The 19,078-nt window shown below is 46.6% G+C and overlaps 4 protein-coding genes across 9 annotated transcripts in view; 2 read left to right on the forward strand and 2 right to left on the reverse strand.

Moving 5' to 3' along the window:
- The window catches only part of CELF1 (CUGBP Elav-like family member 1), a 69,434-nt gene extending 66,669 nt beyond the window's left edge, over positions 1-2,765 (reverse strand). For 2 of the 4 annotated variants that reach the window (XM_080345169.1, XM_080345170.1), the window contains exon 1: positions 2,320-2,480. The gene's annotated coding sequence lies outside the window, so the exon portion shown is untranslated. Of the gene's footprint in view, positions 1-2,319; positions 2,481-2,670 lie in introns of those variants that run through there. The other 2 variants (XM_080345172.1, XM_080345171.1) reach the window with 2 other exon arrangements.
- Positions 2,538-5,200, forward strand: PTPMT1 (protein tyrosine phosphatase mitochondrial 1). The gene is made up of 4 exons (XM_080345185.1): positions 2,538-2,890; positions 2,971-3,051; positions 3,511-3,702; positions 4,958-5,200. Exons 1-4 carry the CDS (start codon positions 2,720-2,722, stop codon positions 5,096-5,098), a joined length of 585 nt encoding a protein of 194 aa, XP_080201311.1. The 5' UTR covers positions 2,538-2,719; the 3' UTR covers positions 5,099-5,200.
- A 117-nt stretch (positions 5,201-5,317) lies between these two features.
- KBTBD4 (kelch repeat and BTB domain containing 4) lies at positions 5,318-12,692 on the reverse strand. 3 transcript variants are annotated; one of them, XM_080345165.1, is made up of 4 exons: positions 12,658-12,690; positions 9,878-10,498; positions 7,608-7,714; positions 5,318-7,020 (listed from the first exon to the last, which is right to left on the reverse strand). In XM_080345165.1, exons 2-4 carry the CDS (start codon positions 10,467-10,469, stop codon positions 6,160-6,162), a joined length of 1,560 nt encoding a protein of 519 aa, XP_080201291.1. In that variant the 5' UTR covers positions 10,470-10,498; positions 12,658-12,690; the 3' UTR covers positions 5,318-6,159. The 3 variants fall into 3 exon arrangements, with proteins under 3 accessions (XP_080201291.1, XP_080201290.1, XP_080201289.1); XM_080345164.1 differs by lacking the exon at positions 12,658-12,690 and adding an exon at positions 10,964-11,004; XM_080345163.1 differs by having other exon boundaries at positions 5,321-7,020; positions 12,577-12,692.
- On the forward strand, positions 12,683-18,995 carry NDUFS3 (NADH:ubiquinone oxidoreductase core subunit S3). Its single transcript, XM_080345184.1, has 7 exons — positions 12,683-12,857; positions 12,961-13,014; positions 14,142-14,239; positions 14,509-14,658; positions 15,669-15,794; positions 16,076-16,195; positions 18,410-18,995. The coding sequence occupies exons 1-7, from the start codon at positions 12,815-12,817 to the stop codon at positions 18,575-18,577; spliced, it is 759 nt and encodes a 252-aa protein (XP_080201310.1). The 5' UTR covers positions 12,683-12,814; the 3' UTR covers positions 18,578-18,995.
- Positions 18,996-19,078: the final 83 nt, after the last annotated feature.

Genomic DNA, 19,078 nt, shown 5'->3' on the forward strand with positions numbered 1-19,078 from the left:
TTTATTATTGATGAGATATACAATTATTGCATATCTGTGATACAGTCACCTTTCTTGCTTTTCCCTTTAGAGGAGTAGCTCCATGCAGCATGTCTTCAGAATCCCTACTCAGAAGAAACAGAAATTAAAGACACCTTCCCCCAACCATGTAACAATAGTCTTACAAATGCATGTAGTTTTGAAGGACTAGCAGAAAGGTGGATACACTAATAAGCACACAGTACTACTGTGGAGTTCTTTACCATATTTCGCACTGTGAAAGACAGATAAACCATATACTTTCAAAACAAAACTAACTAACGCGAAAAACTTTGTGTTTTAGTGATCATTATTTTAGGGCAGTCACTTTTCAAATGTCTACTTTTCTACAGGTTCTGTGCTCCTGCTTTTTTTTTTGTGTGTAAACACTATTTCCTAAGCCTGCACCTATTACTTTTTTTCATATATAAAAACCAAGCAGATACATAACAGCAAGCACATAACTAAGGAGGTAGGATCTGAGACTGATTTTTCTCTAATGTAACACTAGAAACTTTGACAGGGAAAGGAAAAACACAGCCATCCAAGAACAATCAATCAGAAAGGTTGAACCCACTTCACAAAACAGCATAGACTTTCTCAGAATAAATATCAGCAATAATTTGAAAGTGAGCACAGGCTGAAAGAGAACAGTAAGCACTTAAAAAAAACCCCACAAACCTTTTATATTATCATACTTTAAAATCCCTACTTAGGGATTTTACTGGTATATACATCTGCATCCGTGCCTCTGAGCAGATAAAAATTGTGCTCCTGCCCTGGGGACTCTTCCATCAGCAGGAATGCAACTGAACATATTAAATTGCAGGATGCAAGCTGCACCCACCTTGGCATTTCCTATCTCAGTGTAAAGATGTAGGTAGTATTTTTAAACATCTGCCACAGCAGTAGTATTTCCAACAAAACTGCCTCTTAAAGGCTTAGATCAAGACACAACTCTAGGAAGCTCAATATCTCACATTATGCAGAGCTCCCAAGAATATAGCTGAGGGGAAGAAAAACATGTGATGGGTTTATTACAGATGTGCAATGCCAAGTCAGTGCAGTGTATATTTTCTATCTGATGAATTAATCTATAGAAAGAATGCAAAAGGCAGCAGGAGGTAATTTAGCAATTATTGTTATCAGTAGTACAAAGAATAAGGACAGGGAAGGACAGATAGATGCACTAAAAAAAAAAAAAAAAAAAGAGGTGCAAGATACTCAGAAAGTCCAAGCTCTTGTAAACCAGAAGCAAAGAGTGCTTCAAGATGTAAACCCTCACCAAATATTTCTCTAAATCAAGTGAGCTCCCAGAGAAACACACCCAACGATCACACTCACACACTGCATATAAAAACGCTGCAACACTTGAAAAACCCTCCTCAAAAACTTCTGGCAGAAGAGAATGCCTGTGCCTTAAAGGTGAAAACGTCTGGGTCACAATTCCTCAAGAATTTAAAGGAGTGAAGCTTCCACACTTTATTATAATGCTGCCTCTCAACTTCCTACTTGTAAACAATCTTATAAAAGTCTCATGCTGTTACCAACCTTTATTGCTTTTTCGTGTATTTAACATTGATTTTACATTTGGTCTGTTCTAGTTTTTGTATTTCTATTCCTACTTCATTCCAGTAGTGTCCATCATGCCTTTTTACACTTGAGACTGCACATCCCCACGCTGTGTTGAACTCCAATTCCCCTGCCTGTGCTTCTTGTACACTCGACTTGCCTCTACCTCCTCCCACACCAGCACACGTTTCACTAGTCCAAACGACAGATCCCTACCGTGCCCCTGAGGACATGCAGCCGCATCCCAGGTCCACAGGATAAGCCCCCGGGCCACTCCACGGCGATCCGGCAGACCAGCCCTTCCCGGGAGGCTGACTGTGGCCACGGCCTGCGGCCGCCGCTCCTCCGTCGCAAGGGCCGCCCCGGGCCCGCCGCAGCCCCCTTGCCCCCAAATGGCGACGGCACCTCGGGCCGCGCTCGCACCTGCAGCGCCCCCCGGCGCCGCCCCCCGGCCCAGCGCCGCTCGAGGCGCTGTCAGCACTCGATCAAGATACGACAACCGGCGGCCTCCGGTTCCGGGCCCCGGAGGGGCGGCCGCCGCCCCCAGCGCGGCGCACACAGGGCGGCGGCGGAGCGGCCGCCCCGCGGGCCCCTGCCCCTCCGCGCCGCGCCGGGGAGAAGCGGGCGGGAGCGAGCGAGGCTCCCGCCGCAGAGGCTGCCGCCGCGGCCCGGCACGAGTGGCCTTACGGCGGGAGCCCCGGGGAACAAGAGAAAGAGAAGAGCCGTTACCTGCGTGAGGCGGATCGCGCTCTCCGCGGGCTCGGATCCGCGACCGTCTCTGCCCGGCCCGAGCTCCTCCTGGCGGCCGCCGCCCTCACCTGCCCCCGGGGATCCACCCGCGCCCCGCTCGGCTCGGCTCCCTGCGCCGCCTCAGGCCGGCTCCGCAAGATGGCGGCGCTTCCGGGAAAGACCAAGGCGGGCCCGAGGTGGAGGGGCCGGCCGGGGAGGGCGGGAGCGTGGCCCCGGCCCCTCCGCGCACCGCCCGACACTGCCCCGCTCCGGCCGCCCAGGCGGTGGTGGGCCAGTCCGGCATCCCCGCTCCCGCCACGAGCTCGGCCGCAGGCTCCCCCGTCTGCTCACGTTCAGTGCGCTCGTCCGCGGCGCTCCCCCGCCTCTCGGCCGGCCCGCGATGGGGGTGGCGGCGGCGCTGGGCGCCGGGGCGGCGCGGCTGCTCTTCTACCCGACGCTGCTCTACACGGCCGTGCGGGCGCAGCTGCCCGGGTCCCGCCGGCCCTGGTTCCACCGCATTGACGGCGCCGTGCTGCTGGGGGCGCTGCCGCTGCGGGGCCGCAGCCGTAGGGTAAGGCAGGCGCGGCGGGGCGGGCCGGGCCGGGCGGGCAGCCGGTGCCTGACGGTGCCTGACGGTGGCTGTGCCCGCAGCTCGTGGCCGAGGAGAACGTGCGCGCCGTGGTGACCCTGAACGAGGAGTACGAGACCCGGTTTCTCTGCTGCTCCGCACAGGTGAGCCGGCGGTGCCCGCGGGAAGGGCCGCTTGTCCCGGCTCGCCTGAGCCTTGGGCCGCCTCCTGCCGGGATCTGACAGCAAGGACGCGGCTTCTTCCTGTCTCTTAAAACTACGCGACAAAGCAGTGAAACGTGAGGACACGAGTGAAGTGTTACAGCCCCAGTGGCAGATGGTGACGAGGAGTGTTAAATCCGCGTATGCCAATAGAAGAATGCCTTTTGTTTCACGACATCCCAGCTCCCCTCCTTTCCTTTAGCTGAACCACATCTTTCCACTTCTTTAACTAGTGCTAAAGTTTCCATACATTTGATCTAAAGGATTTACATTCAAAGTCTGATTACAACCTCACTGAATTTCCCAACTGCCTCAACAGTTATGGGTTTTCTTTCTGGAAAAACAAACAAACAAACCAAAACAGGAAAAGTTAAATGACGGGATCTGTTATGCCCATTTCAGGAATGGGAGGCCATGGGTGTGGAACAACTGCGTCTCAGCACTGTGGATCTTACCGGAGTCCCAACCCTGGAAAACCTCCATGAGGGTGTTGAATTCATACTGAAACACCGAGCACGTGGGAACAGTGTATATGTGCACTGCAAGGCAGGACGCTCCCGCAGTGCCACCATGGTGGCAGCGTATTTGATTCAAGTAAGAAGGGTTCTGTACTAAATGGGGTTTATTTTCATACAGTCTGGGCAAGTACAGCCAACCGTTACAATTTCCTTTTGCTCAAGAGGCCTGAGCATGTACAGGTACATTAATATTCCATGATTTTACAGAGTTTGGATGGGAGACCCATTTCAAGAGAGGTAGATAGCTAGGCCCCAAATTTACATTGCTGTCTTGTAGAACTTGGGAAATGCAAGGTAATGAACAAGTGAAACAATGTTTGCTGAACTGTGGTCTAAGCTTTGATAATCTAGTTTATCTTTGCACACATTGTTGATCTGTGCTTGTGATACTGTCAAGATAATGCTTCCTGGCAATGAGAGTGATGAAGCTGCAACAAGCTGCCATCATAAGTAGTGTTTTCATTCATCTGTAGTCTGCCTCTGCCAGCTCAGTTATTAGCACAGGCACTGGCAAAGATGTTCTGATCTTATGGGAAACTGTTGTTGCAACAAGGCTTTGAAACACATGGTCTGACAGTATCTGTTGCTGGTTCTGGCAGATCAGTCAGCCTTCAGGAAGCTGCTCAGTTTTCTGGGCCATTAATATTGTTAAGTTCTCAAAAGGTTTTGAATTACTCTGCCATTCTGAATTCTCTCCATGGAGGAACAGATTGAGATGGGAATAACATGTCACTTGTGAGGGTAGGTCACCGAGCAGACAAACATCCATTTTTGTTGTTCAGATTTTCTCCTTGGTTAACTGAAACGGTGAGCCTTTCTAAGGTTTTCAATAAATACAATTTAGGATCAAGAGAAGTGACTTTGGTTTTCTGAGTTCCTCTACAGACCCAACTGGGTAAAGCAGCACTAAGAGCAAAATCCCACCTGTGGCTTGTTATGTTGGTGCCATTAGGTGCTCCCTGGAAAGTCTTCCCTTAGTGCTGAAGTGCAATGGGAGTAGTCAAGTTAAAAGAAAAACAAAACAAAACAAGCAAGCTGCCCTTTTCCTCTGGTCTAGTGTGAGGTGTGACTAGGACAGGAAACTATTCACAACATGCTGGAAGCATGAGTGAGACACAAAATGGAGGTCTGAGGCAGCTGCCATCCCTCTTGAACTGAGGGACTCATTTAATGAACTTGCATTGACATTCAGGCCCCTCTGAGAGGAACATGAAGGGGCAAAGCTGCAAGTTTTCTAACAGCTCTAATGTTGTCTGTAGCCTCCAGGAAGTCTTCATTAGCTGGTGCAGGGATGGAATGGATTTTAACTCACAGGGTTTCTGCATTTTCAGCTGCATCACTGGAGCCCTCAAGAAGCAATAGAGGCTATTGCCAAGATCCGTCCCCACATCCTCATTCGGCACAAACAAGTCCAGGTCCTGGAGACATTTCACAGGAACATAATCACTGGGACAACTGCAGAGTGTCAGTAAGAATTATAAAAATCTGTGCTGGCTGCTTTAAAAAAGCCTTATGTTTTAATGAAGGCATAACTGTTGTACTTTTTGACCATAAATAAATAACTTTTTACATAAATTACAGTAAAGGGCTGTTTCTTTAAAGCTTTCTTGCCTTATGGCTAATATCTTAGTTCTCTTGAAGCCCCATAGTTCTTCTCTCCCACACACAGTATCAGTGCTGAGCCAAACTGAAGTTCTATAGTATTTGCAGCAAAGGAAAAGAAAACTTTGTCTCAGCAGAGACTTTATTCAGATTCTTACCCAAAGGGTTACAGTGCCAACAGAAAGGGGTAGGAGGAAGTGGTCTTAATTCCATCTTTCACCAACACTACGTTATGATTACAGGTAGGGATTCCCTGTACAGTAAAGGAAGCCAATGCCCATAAAAACAATCTCCCTTTATGGTAGGTGATGACAGAGCAGTATGCAAGTTCCCAGTCTGTTTCCACTTCTCTGGGAGAAGTACTGAATAATGCAACTTACTAAAGGTCCTGGGGTCAGCTGTGGAATCTGTTTGCTGTAAATATTTCTGCCAGTCTCTCCTTCTGCAATAGGAACACAGGAATGTTTAAATGGGGACATCCCTGAAGGACACAGTGCACATCTAACTCTGTGACTGACATGGCAGCAACTCACAGTGTTCTATGAAGTTAAAACTAGCAATGTAAGCCAAAGAGGACATTGTCCATACGTTATAGGATTTGTTATTGGTGGCTTGGTTCCAGGCTAAAAAAAAAAACATTTGCTGCAGTTTGGGCCTCCAATGCAAGCAGCTTATGATCAAGGGATCAAAGTAATAGCATTTAGTCCATCTGAAATCTAAGATGCAGCAGTTCAACTTTAATAGTGCTATATAAAATAGACCCACAGCCAGCAAGTCTGTACTTCCTCTGCACAGGTATAGAGGATGGGGTCTTTACTGGATGTTGTGAGCTCGCAGTAATTGGGACTGGTGCTGAGGGTGGTGGGAGACTCTGAGCTGCACAGCAGAACACCGGTGCTGCCTTTTCTATCACTAGGCCTTCTTTACCCACTTAGGCCAGGACAAACTGCAAGTTAGTGAGCAGCACTTTGATGCCGCTTGTGACTGTTACAACAGAGGTGGCTGGGTTAAGTTTAAAAGTATTCGCATCACCCTTTTTATAGCGATCACGAAATACATAGATACTGCCGTTGCAGCTAGCAATTTTCCAGGGGGACGGTACTGAGCTCCAGGCATCTGGCAGGCACAGCCGGGTGAAGCTATCCAGAAGGGGGTTATAGCATAGCAGTGAATCCCCCTCAGCTACAATGAACACCACATCCTTGTGTACAGCAGCATGCATGCGCCCTGCGAAAGGCAGTACGTATGGCTTCACATGGCATTTCTCCGTGTTGGTATCATAGCACTGAATTAGCCGAGAGGGCTTGGTGAAGAAGTCCAAGTCATTTTCTTCCCCACCCAGCAGGTAAATGACACCATTAAGGTTTACACCTGCAGCTCCAGAGACTGCCACTTCCAACTGGCTGGTCTCTGTCCAGACATTGTCTCGTACTCTGTAATATATGACGGCATTAGAGAGAGTGTCCTGTAGAGTTTTGCCCCCCAGTGAATATATTGCATCCTTGCTTGGCACAGAAACAAGGGTGTGTTGGAGCCGGTCACGGGGTAGAGGGGCACACCATTCCCAGTCTATAGTCGCGTTGTTGCATTTCCACATGCGTCGTGGAATGGAGCCACCAACGACATATAGGTCGCTACCATGCTTGCAGGCTGCGGTGATCTGGTGACACAGGCTGTTCTGGCCACTCACACTTATGGAGTCATCATCAGCACAATGCAGAGAGACAGCGAGCGAATGTGTACGTGATGACTCCTTTCCAATCAGGTAGATGTGAACATTTTCTCCAATCACCTGAGAGAAAAGAGAGCATGTCAGCAGAATTAGGCCTGTTTACACGAACACCAGCGATGCCTAAGACCGAATTATTCAGCATTTTAGGACCCACCTGTGATCCAAAAGTGTGTGACCTGCTTCCTAAGTCCTGCCACCCTACAGCATTTAGGATTTGGAGCCTCAAAGCCTTTTCAAGACACCAGTGATATCTGACATAGCAGTATAGCAACAGACTTCACTGGAACACCAGTGACTGTGGTTTAGGTAACGGCTGGTGACATCACTGATGGAGTAGACTTTTAATAAGGGGAATGCCAAACTCAGATTTCTGAATGGTCTCTCTGGTAACTGAGCACCTGGTGAAAAAATTTATTTGTGGCATTGCTCAAATCACTACTGAAAGCAGCTTCAGGTTATATTAGAAAAGCTGTCAGTGGGGTTGCTATTTATGACAATAAAAGTATTCCTCACACAAGCACAGTGAATTTCAATGATATTTGTATTTTATGACTTTCAAGTCACACCTGTGAGCACAATACCCTGCCTTGGGAAGTGCAAAACCAGCAAGTGCTACACCAACCCCAGAACAGAAGGTCTTTTTATACCTTCAGACTTGATCGCAGTGTCTCTGAAAACCCTGCTCGCTCCTCCTTGTTGAAGTTGATCCAGGTTTCTATAGCAACTGTTGGATTCTGAGAACATGGAACGCCATCTACGGTTTGGGGACAGAAAGGCATTTATGATACCTAGACAAAGATGTGTGTACTCAAGAACATCCTTTTCCTGTGACTCCCTCCCCCCACTCCCACCACAAACCTTACTTTCTAGAGAGGAAAAAAAGACATAGAGATTTATAAATTTTGTCAGGCATGATGAGCACTGCCAGCCAGGAATCTACATTAAATTAGTTTGAATAAACAGAAGACAGAGCTGCCACGTCTTAAGCACTTTGGATGATTAGAAGTTTTGGTTCTGCTACAAACTATTGATTGCATCACTGTCATCAGTACATTACCTAGAAGATTTTGGATATTTACTTCTAGTTAGAAAGCCAGCAATTATGCCTGTATTCATTGAGAGATTTCCTGGTGAAGGCCCTCTGATTTTGTAGTCTGGTCTCATGAAAAACCCTGAATTTAATTCTGCTGAAGGCATCAGACAAATTCCAACACTGTTCTCAATGGAAGGGAGGAGGAAAAGTGTAGAACAAGTATTTCAACTCTGTTTATTAGTAAAAGAGATTTCCATAAGCTATCCGCACATGTAGTGGTTAAATGGAAATACTTTGATTTTGAAATGGGCCCTAGAGTGCAACAAAAGGTAAGCTTAATAAATTACTATTTCATGAAATTAATTTTTATCCTTGACACTAATAGCTTCCTCTATTTAAATCTCCATGAACTAAACAAAGATGCAGGAATTGCAAAAGAAAAACGTTTTCCCTGCCAGCAGTAGGAGTATATTTCAGATTCTAATCCATTTTATGAGCTAGGTTTTGGCATAAATACTGAGTAATGTGATTCTATATATGGAAATACATGAAGCATGGAAAAAAAATTAAGCCAGTAATTTACTTTAAGAACACAAACACTAAAGATCATAGTCCTAAAACTATGGTCACTACATGGAATCCCTAGGAAGTTAAGGGTGATTGACCTCTATAGCTTTATTTCATTATTTAAGGATTTTTTTAAATGAAGTCACAACTTAAATTAAAAACTTTAGCTACATAATTATCAAAATTACTCTAATTTTACCATAGAGCTTTTTTGAGCTATCAGTACATACTCTCAATAGGTTTTTGACTGCAAATTTCTTTAGATGAAAAAGAGGTAATACAATGCAATATCTGTAAAGACTCTCATATGCACAGCATCAACTTCAAAGGCTATTTTAAGTCTTAGAGACAGATTTGCCAGTATTCCTAAGAAGCCAGTCATGGTAGTTTTATTTTAACAGCATTTAAAATGCACAACACATAAAGTACAATTATTTACTCATTTACAAAGTTATTTAACTAAAGCAAGAAAGTGGTACTCTCTGGTCCCAAGTCCAGTACATCTGAATGTATGAGCTGCTTCTCCATCCTTCCTTCCTCTAGCAAGGGCCAAAAAATAATGTACATTAATGGACAAAAATGGAGTTGTGACTGCAGCATCATTGAGGGGTTTTCATGTACTGCCTGTACTAACTAGGGCAGAGGAGAATCTTTAAGGATCAGTGGCAGTTGGACTAAGTTGTTGAAGTGTTGAAATCCTTCAGAACCCTGAGTCATTGCATCCATTACAGTGGAAGGCTATTACCTTCACAAGAAGGGCAATTATTACCTAAGGTGTTATAATGCCTCTATTTCAGTCAGCTGAGTGCCTAGCCTAAATAATCCTAACAATTATATGTAATTGTTGATAACACTGACATAGTATAAAATAAGGCTTGTGCTCGAACATTCTTAAAAATGTTCAGCTGTTGCATTACTATATTAAAGGATAAAGAACTAAAGAAAAAGTTTCATAAGGCATTCATTTATGGTAACGCTTCTTTGTTATACTTTTAATGCAAACAAAATACAGCAAGTTGCTGAAAGTTAAAATTACGTTTATAAAAAAATCTGTAATACTTCTGACCTGTTGACTCAGGAACTGCTGGGAATTACCAACATACTCTGTCCCTTTTCTATAGCTTAGATGTTGCACGTCTGGTAAAAATTAAGTTTTTTTCTGATTATCTAGAATGTTTTGCTTTGCTTAGCTAAGCCTCTGAATAAACAGTGATTATGAAAGCTTGCATCTTTCCACCTATTTTGTTCAACCCCTGATAAACTCTCTGAAAGTCTCTTTCTGCATCCACATCCTGGCTGGTCTCAGGAACTCCTTACCTGTCAGGATGTCTGTCAGCAGGCGGACAGGCAGGTGTAGGAACTCCTCTGTGTCTTGCAGCTGAGACAAATGTGACTTTGCACAGTGTTTGGCAGCTGTGTAGAGCTCCATGTCACTGTGTTGATCTGCCAACCACATGACCTGCAGACAGTTCCTAACCTGCACCGTACGGGCCAGAAAACGGGAGCACTCTTCAAAAAGGGCAGTCAGCTGGTACATGTCTGCCACTTCATACGTTTCCTGCAGCTCCTCTGCCCTCAGCTTTACGGTCCCATGGTAAATATAGTCCACAAGGAGCTGAAAGACACTCTCGCTAACGTCCTGCAGCTCAATCACCCGGTTGTGGGCCTCCTTTAGGTTGGAAGTGAACATAGAACGAAAAAAGCAGCTCTGAGCTGAAAGGACCAAACGGTGCAGCTGGAATTCTTTGCCTTCCACTGATATTGTAACATCAGCAAAGAGCTCATCCTCCAAGCATAATTTCATAATGCCCTGGGCCACGCGGCCTGAGTGGGAGCGGTCGGTGAAGGTGTAGTTCACAAAGTAGTTTTCTTCTGCAGAGGAGCCCCCAGTCTCTTCTGATGCGTCCATGGTGCTGCACAGACCAGACCTCCAGCAATCTGTAAAAATCACAATAATTATATGGCTTTCTCTCTCCACTACCAAGATTATGCAGTACTTCGGGGCACAGGGAAAAACATCAAACATCTTGGTAAGGGGCCAGCATATTTTAGACTGAATATAAAATAGCACAGCCAGAAACTTCTGCTTGAGCTTCAGAATCTCAAACAACAAATGAGAAGTTGGCATAATTAAAATTATAATATATACCAAACTTCCAGTACAGTGAGCATCACATCCCAGCAGAACTGGGAGACGTGCAAATCTTTTCACCGCTCATTTCACCGACACAAAGAAATGCAGGAACAGTTATTCAAGTGGAAAGTCCAGCAACCGCCCTAGGAAACTTGCAAAGCCAAAAGAATGTGGCAGCACCATAGCTGGGCTAGATGGAAAAAGGATTACAGTGTCATACTAACAAAGAGCACAGACAGCAGTTCATATCATCAGGAGAAGTTAATTACCATCCAAAACCAACATGATGAATCTGTGCAGTGGTATCAAGTAAGGTGAAGTTGATTTTTTCCAAAAAGATGCATGAGAAGTCTGCCAAATCTAACCACCAGTCCTTCAAGTCAAACAAATGAGATAACTGATGGTTATGCTCAGTTTGTTAATGCACCAGACACATTCAACATGCAAAATAACCTATTAGATGTTGTTAGCCACTGTTTCCCAAGTGGCAAAGAGAATCCGGTTTAAAAGATAATACCTCTTAGTAGCTACCAGAGATTGAAGAGCTCCAAGCAGTTAGTGGGTCAGAAAGCTTCTGAACCAGAGGAGGAGTGCTGCAGAAAAGAGGCCTTTTTTAACATAGTCCTTGACAGCACTAGTAGTAAACAGATGCCCACCTGAATTCACTTTACATTTATTTTTACACCTCATCTATCAGCCATGGTAACTGACATCACAAATTTCTTCAGTTAATGCCAAACATTATTTCCAGTACAATGTTTTCCAATGACAGGATTTTTCTCCAGTAGATTCATAGTTACTCTTCCGTGTTTTACTTTGTCAAACATGCATTTTCTTACAATAGCTCTGCTTGATACAAGAGGGCTCATAAGTTCTTTGCTCAAGTTCTGTCACACGAAGTAGTGTCTACATCCCTAATTGGCTGGGCAAGTCCATCCCATTCCTGATGATGGCCTGCCTTAACTATACCTTTACTGTGATTTTACAATAGTTCTGATCTGTCTGAAAACTACCTATACATTAGTCTGTAAGAGACTGAGGGACTGTAATCAGCACAGAACACATCAGTACTGTTTCTCCAGCTTTACCAAGCACAAGCCTATCCTGCAAACTGGCTCCCACTTCAGTGAAAGCTCTTGATCCTTACAGTCAAGATGCACAAAGCTGCAGCCCAGAACGCCAAAGTGAACACCAAGACATGGATGGATCAACTACTCTGCCCCCCTGGCACAGCAGAACCAGCTGCCCCCACTGTCCTGCACAATTTCCAGAGGACTGGTGCCAAGTCATGAAAGAGTTTGTAACAGCAGCTAAAGATTGCTGTAAACCACACATCCTTCTTGTAAACACAAAGTTCTCCTTTCATCCACGGCATCGCCACTATAAAGAAAGAAAAGGGCAGGAAGACTGAAGTGTCCCATGAAGCAAAATTTTATATTTAACACATTATTTTCATTACCAAAGTAATGGCCCCATATGCTGGGCTTTAGATAGTGAGGTGGTTAACCAGCACCTGGCACACCCCGCACCTCACTGGCTCCTGACACGGTCGCGGGTGCCGTGACAGTGCCTGGGATCCCACGCACACAGCTGAGTGGCTTCACACTCGGGGGGGCGCGAAGGAAAGCTACAGGCCGCCATCAGGCCCGCACCAACGCGGCGAAAACCGCCAGTTCCCGCCGCGCCGCGCTGCCTCCGCCCGCACCCGACAGCGGCCGCGTTTCCGCAGAGCTCGCCGCGCCCGGGCCCGGGCTGCTCCTGCCCGGCCCCGGCACGGCCCCGCGGCCTCTCGCCGGCCCCCGAGCTCCCGGCCCGCCCCGGGGCAGCAGTGGCTCCTCCAGCCCCGTCCCCGGGCTCCGCCCCGCCGCAGCACGGCACCCACCTGCGGCACCTCCCTTCATGCCGCCGCCCCGGAGCCTCCCGCCGCCCCGGGCTGCCCCAGCAGCGGCTCCGCGCCCCTCACCCTGCGCCAGGCTCCGCCGGGCACCCGCCGCTTCCGGACACCCACCCGGAAGCGCCCTCGGGAAGCCGCGCGCGTTTCCGCCCCCCGGGGGAAGCGCGACGGCGGCGTCGCTTTCCGCTTCCGGTCCGTGCCCTTGCCCGTCCGTGTCGCGGCGGGGATGTTGTCGGCGGCGCGGGGGCTGCTGCGGGCCGCGCTGCGAGGTGAGCGCCCCGGGCCCAGGGCTGGCGGCAGCGGGGCCGGGCCGGGCCGGGCCGGGCGGCTGGCGGTGGTTGGGACTGATGACATGTCCGTTTCTCTCCGCAGGCCCGGCGGCGGCGCAGGCCCGGCTGGCGGGGAGCTCGGCGGGGGAGACTCGCCGTAAGTGAGCGGGACCGGCAGCGGGCGGCGGCCCGGCGGGGTCTCAGGGCCGGGGCCTTGGTTCGGTTTGGTTTGGTTTGGTTTGGGGGAGGGGGCAGCGTCAGAGACCGGGTCGAGCCCTTGTGTCCCTGTCCGGTCCCGGCCCGGCCTTGGGGCCCTTGGGGAGGTTCTGTGCCGTAGAACCGTTGTGGTGGGTGCATCAGAAGATGGTTGACGCCTGTCGCACATAAACCTGCATTTTGTCCAGAAAAGCGGTTGTTTTGATAACGGTACTTGCACTGTGGTCACATCTGCATCCTTCCCCAGGGACCTGCCTGATGGTCTGTGCAATGTTGTGCCTGGGCAGCAGCTCCATAGCCCCTCATTGCCCTGGATCTTGAGGAGTGTTGGTAATCATAACAAACAAACAAAAAGGCAGCATAAGATCCTAGGATGTTTTGATTATGAGGGAGTTGCTTAGATGCTGGTACATGAAACAAAACCAGGATTACTTTGTCTAGAAAAAAGGATCCTTTTAGGTGGAGGCTAAATGTGAAGAGCAGCATCTGTGTTCAGATTGTTCTGTCATCTCTGCCTCTCTCTTGTTATTTGCTTCTCCGTCATCTTGTTGGGCTGTTCTTCCTTGTGACAAAGTAGCCAAGTGGTTAAGGCAATGGACTTCTAATCCATTGTGCTGTGCACGTGTGGGTTTGAATCCCGTCCTTGTCAAAAAGTTATAGTTTTTGTGCTTGGACTCGATGATCCTGGGGGTCTTTTCCAACTGAAATGATTCTATGATTCTATGCTGTATTTACAATGCACAAAAAAAAATGCTGTCAAACACTGTCACAAACTTCTTTCCTTATCAAAGTCTCTAGTTCTGTGTTGTGTACCACATGTATGTTGCTATAGTCTAGTCTCTATTACAGCATCCTATGTGTTCTATTTTACGTATAAGTTACATTGAGCTTCGCATTTACCATAAACTTTGCAGGTCACCTGAACCTGCTTGGCTTCTGCCAGAGCTACTGAGAGTCATCTACACTGGTTAAAGGGATATTTAAGTCAGGGATGGGATTTACTCCCGTTCTTTCTGTAGCTTTCTGTATTCCCTGCCATAATCTTAGGAACTTTATTTTTCTCTTTAGCTACTGTCAGACCAAAAAATGAAGTAGAACAGAAGCAGCTGTGTGCCTTTGGGGAATATGTGGCTGAGATTCTGCCCAAGTATATCCAGCAAGTACAGGTAGGTGGTATTCAAGAAATTGTTCTTGTGGGAGGGACAGGACTCAGTGAACACGCTGCTTGTTCATTAGATGTTTTCAGAAGTTGTGCTGGGTAAGAAATATTGTCAGAAGTACATGAAAGTCACTGCTATTATTAAGCCCTTTCATGTCATGTCATTATGTGTCTGCTGGACGATATATGCTCTTTGTTTAGGTGTCCTGCTGGATTCAGTGTAATGTTCAGTCCTGTTGGTGTTTGTACTCATGCTCTTTCTGCTATTTCCATCAGGTGACCTGTTTCAATGAGCTGGAACTTTTGATCCACCCAGATGGGATCATTCCAGTTCTGACCTTCCTACGGGATCACACTAATGCCCAGTTCAAATGCTTGGCTGACTTGACTGCTGTTGATGTCCCATCTCGGCAGTACCGCTTTGAGGTAAGAACTGCTCGTAGGTGCGGGACTTGGAGAGTTTTCACAAGTCCTGATGGCTGTGGATGCTGGTTTTTTTCTGTTTTGCTTTCTGACAGTTAAAAGAAAATCTGCTCTGAAATACTGAGGTTTTTAATCAGTTGATCATGGAAGCACTAGCAGAACTAATACTGCATGTGTTCCTAGCCTGGCTTTTCTTTTACACGCTGCTGAAAGTCTTTTTTTTTTTTTTTTTTTTTTTTTTTTGCGGGGGGTTGTTTGTTTTGTTTTGGGTTTTACAAAAGTGTCTCGAGACTACTTTCTGGCCCGATGTGAACTGGTACTTTTCCTTCTTAGACTTACGCCCATCAGCTACTGTTGACACAACTGATCATGTTTTTCTTTAAATCCCATCAACTTTCTTAATAATTTTCCTATTTTTAAAAACAAAACAAAAAAAACTGTTTAGTTGTTTTAAAAACATTCCCTGAAAGTCAGGACCAAATAGGAGGTGACACAGATTTTCAGAAAGCTCTCAGAAGACCTGGGGCACTGAACTTCCACTGACTTCCAGTGGCTATTTGAGATTTGGTCCCTGCAGATGCTTTTGAAAATCTCACTGTATAGCTTTTCAGCTGCAGAAAAATTCTTCTTAGCTTTCTCCCACTGGATTCTGAGAACAATTGGTAGCCATTTTCTTTGTGACAGACTGTTGAAATAATATTGTCAAGTGACTCCATTCCTTCAGTATTCTCATTTTTAAGACTTAGTATCCCTCTTTACTTCAGTTCTGCTTCATCAGTCATGGTTTCTGCATCTCACATTGGGTTTTTTTACACTTGTAAGGATCAAAGTGCTAAGCTATTGGAACCTCAGTTGTAATAGTGTCTTTGTGCCCAGCTCTTAAGTGCTGAATGTGGTTCTGCTGATAAAGAATATTTGCAATAATCTTCCTGTGCCTTTGCTTAGTCAGTACTGTACTGCAGAGAGATCCACAAATGTTATACAAGACCAATGCAGCTTTTATTCTGCTTCAGATTGTGTACAATCTCCTGTCTCTGCGGTTCAACAGTCGGATCCGTGTGAAGACGTACACTGATGAGCTGACGCCTGTTGACTCAGCAGTGTCTGTGCACAAGGCAGCAAACTGGTATGAAAGAGAGGTGAGTGCCAGTGTACTTGGGAGCAGAGTCTTTTTTGAGAGAGACTGAGTTTTCCTGATTAAACTGATTCCCAGGACCCTGAGGAAGAAGAATGGCAGCCCTGGCTGCCATTTCAGAATAGGAGATAAAAGGTTGTTTGATTGCTTTTGAATGGGTTCCTGCATCAGTTTCACTGGCACTACACACAGCCAGGCGTGGAACTGAAATTTTATGGACATAATATATCAAGAGTTGGCTTTTTTTAAAATCAAATTCAACTTACTTGGCTCCCTTTCATTTAGGTTTGGGACATGTACGGTGTTTTCTTTGCCAACCACCCTGATCTAAGGCGAATCCTCACAGACTATGGGTTTGAGGGCCATCCCTTCCGGAAGGACTTTCCACTCTCTGGTTATGTGGAGGTAGGAGATACGCTTATGTCAAAAGTTATCAAATCTCTCCAATATCTTATGTCGTAATGACTCAGTGTCCAGATGGAGACCAGTGACAAGTGGTGTCCCTCCGGGGTCCATATGGGGACCAGTACTGTTTAACTTCTTTATCAGTGATATAGGTGGTGGGATCAAGTGCACCCTCAGCAGGTTTGTGGATGACACCAAGCTGAGTGGTGCAGTTGACACACCTGAGGGACAGGACACCATTCAGAGGGACTTGGACAAACTCGAGAAGTGGTCCCATGCGAACCTCATGAGGGTCAGCAAGGCCAAGTGCAAGGTCCTGCACCTGAGTTGGGGCAATTCCTGGAATCAATAAAGCCTGGGGGATGAAGGGATTGAGAGCAGCCCTGTGGAGAAGGACTTGGACGTACTGGTGTATGAAAGATTGGACATGAGCCGACAATGTGAACTTGCAGCCCAGAAGGCAAATAGTATCTTGGGCTGCATCAAAAGGAGCCTCACCAGCAGGTCGAGGGAGGTGATTCTGCCCCTCTGCTCTGGTGAGACCCCACCTGGAGTACTGCATCCAGCTCTGGAGCCCTCAGTACAGGAAAGACATGGACCTGTTGGAGAGGGGCCAGAGGAGGCCACAAAAACAATCAGAGGGCTGGAACAGCTATGCTGTGAGGACAGGCTGAGAGAGTTGGGGTTGTTCAGCCTGGAGAACAGAAGGCATTGGGGAGACTTAAGAGGACTTGTAAGAAAGATGGGGACAGACTTTTTAGTGGGGCTTGTTGCCATACGACTAGGGGTAATGGTTTTAAATTAAAAGGGGAGATTGAGACAAGAAATGGAAGTTTTTACAGTGAAGGTAGTAAAACTCTGGAATGGTTGCCCAGAGAGGTGGTAGATGCCCCATCCCTGGAAACATCCAAGGCCAGTCTGGGTGGGGCTCTGAGCAACCTGGTCTAGTTGAAGATGTCTCTGCTCATTGCAGGGGGTTGGACTAGGTGACCTTTCAAGGTCCCTTCCAACCCAAACTATTCTATGATTCTGCGATCTGAGTTTTGGTACAGAAGTGTGACTGCTTTACAGTCCTTTGTCTGAAAGGCGCTAAGGATCTTTCACGTGTCTGTATTCCAGAGGAATTGTATAGATCTCCTGCATGGAAATTTGAAGTCATCACAAAGTATTATCTGTAATAAGGCAGCTGAAGGCCAGAGACACTGAGCAAATTCCATGTGCTGTGTATCAAAGAAATTTGTCAGGCAGAGGAAGTGCTTCTGCTTTTGGCATGTCTTCTGGAAGATTAAATTTTCCACTGCAATACTGGAGATTCCCAAAGGAACAAAGGATTGAACTGATCTTAATGTAGTTGGAACTCCACTTTGTTGAGTTTTTGTAGATGCAGATTATAAAACTGTAGTTGAACTGACTCTTGGCATTTATCAAATATTTACCTCTTTATGTCAAACCACAAGTGAAATGAGTGTGCTTGGTATCTGTCTACTTTCAAATGACTGCCTTGCAGAAGCAGTCATATTTGCCACAGTTCTAAGACTGAGCTGAGTCTCAGGAGAAAACAGTGAGGTTCTGCAGGCAGGGAGGTTCTGTTTTAAGAAAAACAGAAGTAACAGCAAATCCTGTGAGTGAGGACCAGGCGGGTTCCCCTGAGCTGTGGTTTGGAGATCTGGACTTGCACAGTGAGGGTAAATCAAGCCAATCAGAAGCCGGTCACCTGCATGTCACCCTGGTTGTCTTTTTGTGCCATGTTCTAAGTGTTAACGCTAAGAAGCACAATGAAAACCAAAGAAACTTCCGTATTACAGTGATTCATGAGACTAGTCCCCAGCTATGCCAGCTGGATGGGCCACCTTATTTCAGCGAGAAATTCCAGGAGAAATTCCATTGTCATATGACAAACTAAATGTGTTATTCCACATGGACTTCATATGGATTGTAGGCTGGTCACTCCTAATTCAGGGTGGTTAGTCAGGACACCTGAGGTAAGTGGCAGCAAAGAAGAGGTTTTTCTTGGAGAGTCCAGAGTTCTTGGTGGCATCTGGAGGGCTCTTGTTTAGTAGTGAGAAGAACTGAAGCTGTAGCCTATCCATGGCATAAGAAGCAGGATTGCCTGCACCAGGGGGTGGCCTGGGTCATTACCGTGTGCAGCCAACAGCAGAGGTGCTATGGGGACTGTTTGAAAATGACTGGCCTGTGTCCTTTGCTCTGTTCTAGGTGCGGTATGACGATGAGGTGAAACGGGTAGTGGCAGAGCCTGTGGAGCTATCTCAGGAATTTCGCAAGTTTGATCTGAATAGTCCTTGGGAGGCATTTCCTGCATATCGTGCAGCTCCAGAACCCCTAAAAATAGAAGCAGGAGCCAAGAAAGAAGATGCAAAATAGTAGCAGAATGGAGCAGATGCACAGCACTGTCATTTCTGTTCTGACATAGTATTTATAATATTAAAAATTGATACAATATTCTTGCCTGTTGTGGTCATGTGAATAATACTGTTTTCAAACTGGGTGAAAAGCACACAATGAGGGATGCTAATTTACAATCCTGATAATCCAACTGATAGATGCTTATCTGCTACTTTGAGTTGTAAGACACTGGATTTTGTCTTTTTGGTTTGCAAATTGAATGGAGTACTGGCATTCCCTGCGGCTAAGATGCTTTATATGCACCGCTTCTGCTCGCTGTCCCTGCAGGCATAAATCACACCCTCGGCACTCCCCAGGAGACTCTGCTGAAGCAGCTGCATAGCTTAAGCAATGGGACAGCAGTGTCTCAGCTCCAAGACGGGTGTTGAGAGGACGTGAAAAATACAGTGAACAGGCAAAGTGGTTGTAGATGGTTATAATATGGTTATCAGGGCAACACAAGATATACCTGGTTCCAGG

The sequence above is a fragment of the Nesoenas mayeri genome (assembly GCF_963082525.1).
Source record: "Nesoenas mayeri genome assembly, chromosome: 5".
NCBI classification, from domain to species: Eukaryota; Metazoa; Chordata; class Aves; order Columbiformes; family Columbidae; genus Nesoenas; species Nesoenas mayeri.

Bases quoted from the DNA above. Each gene is read 5' to 3' on its own strand.
- PTPMT1 (XM_080345185.1), top strand. From the start codon at position 2,720: ATGGGGGTGGCGGCGGCGCTGGGCGCCGGGGCGGCGCGGCTGCTCTTC. The intron at 2,891-2,970 runs GTAAGGCAGGCG...CTGTGCCCGCAG, and splicing joins TGCGGGGCCGCAGCCGTAGG to CTCGTGGCCGAGGAGAACGT. The intron at 3,052-3,510 runs GTGAGCCGGCGG...TGCCCATTTCAG, and splicing joins TTCTCTGCTGCTCCGCACAG to GAATGGGAGGCCATGGGTGT.
- KBTBD4 (XM_080345163.1), bottom strand. The intron at 7,715-9,877 runs GTAAGGAGTTCC...CCCAAACCGTAG, and splicing joins GCTGACAGACATCCTGACAG to ATGGCGTTCCATGTTCTCAG. The intron at 7,021-7,607 runs GTATAAAAAGAC...CTTTTCTCTCAG, and splicing joins CACTGCGATCAAGTCTGAAG to GTGATTGGAGAAAATGTTCA.
- NDUFS3 (XM_080345184.1), top strand. From the start codon at position 12,815: ATGTTGTCGGCGGCGCGGGGGCTGCTGCGGGCCGCGCTGCGAG. The intron at 13,015-14,141 runs GTAAGTGAGCGG...TTTTCTCTTTAG, and splicing joins CTCGGCGGGGGAGACTCGCC to CTACTGTCAGACCAAAAAAT. The intron at 15,795-16,075 runs GTGAGTGCCAGT...CCTTTCATTTAG, and splicing joins CAAACTGGTATGAAAGAGAG to GTTTGGGACATGTACGGTGT.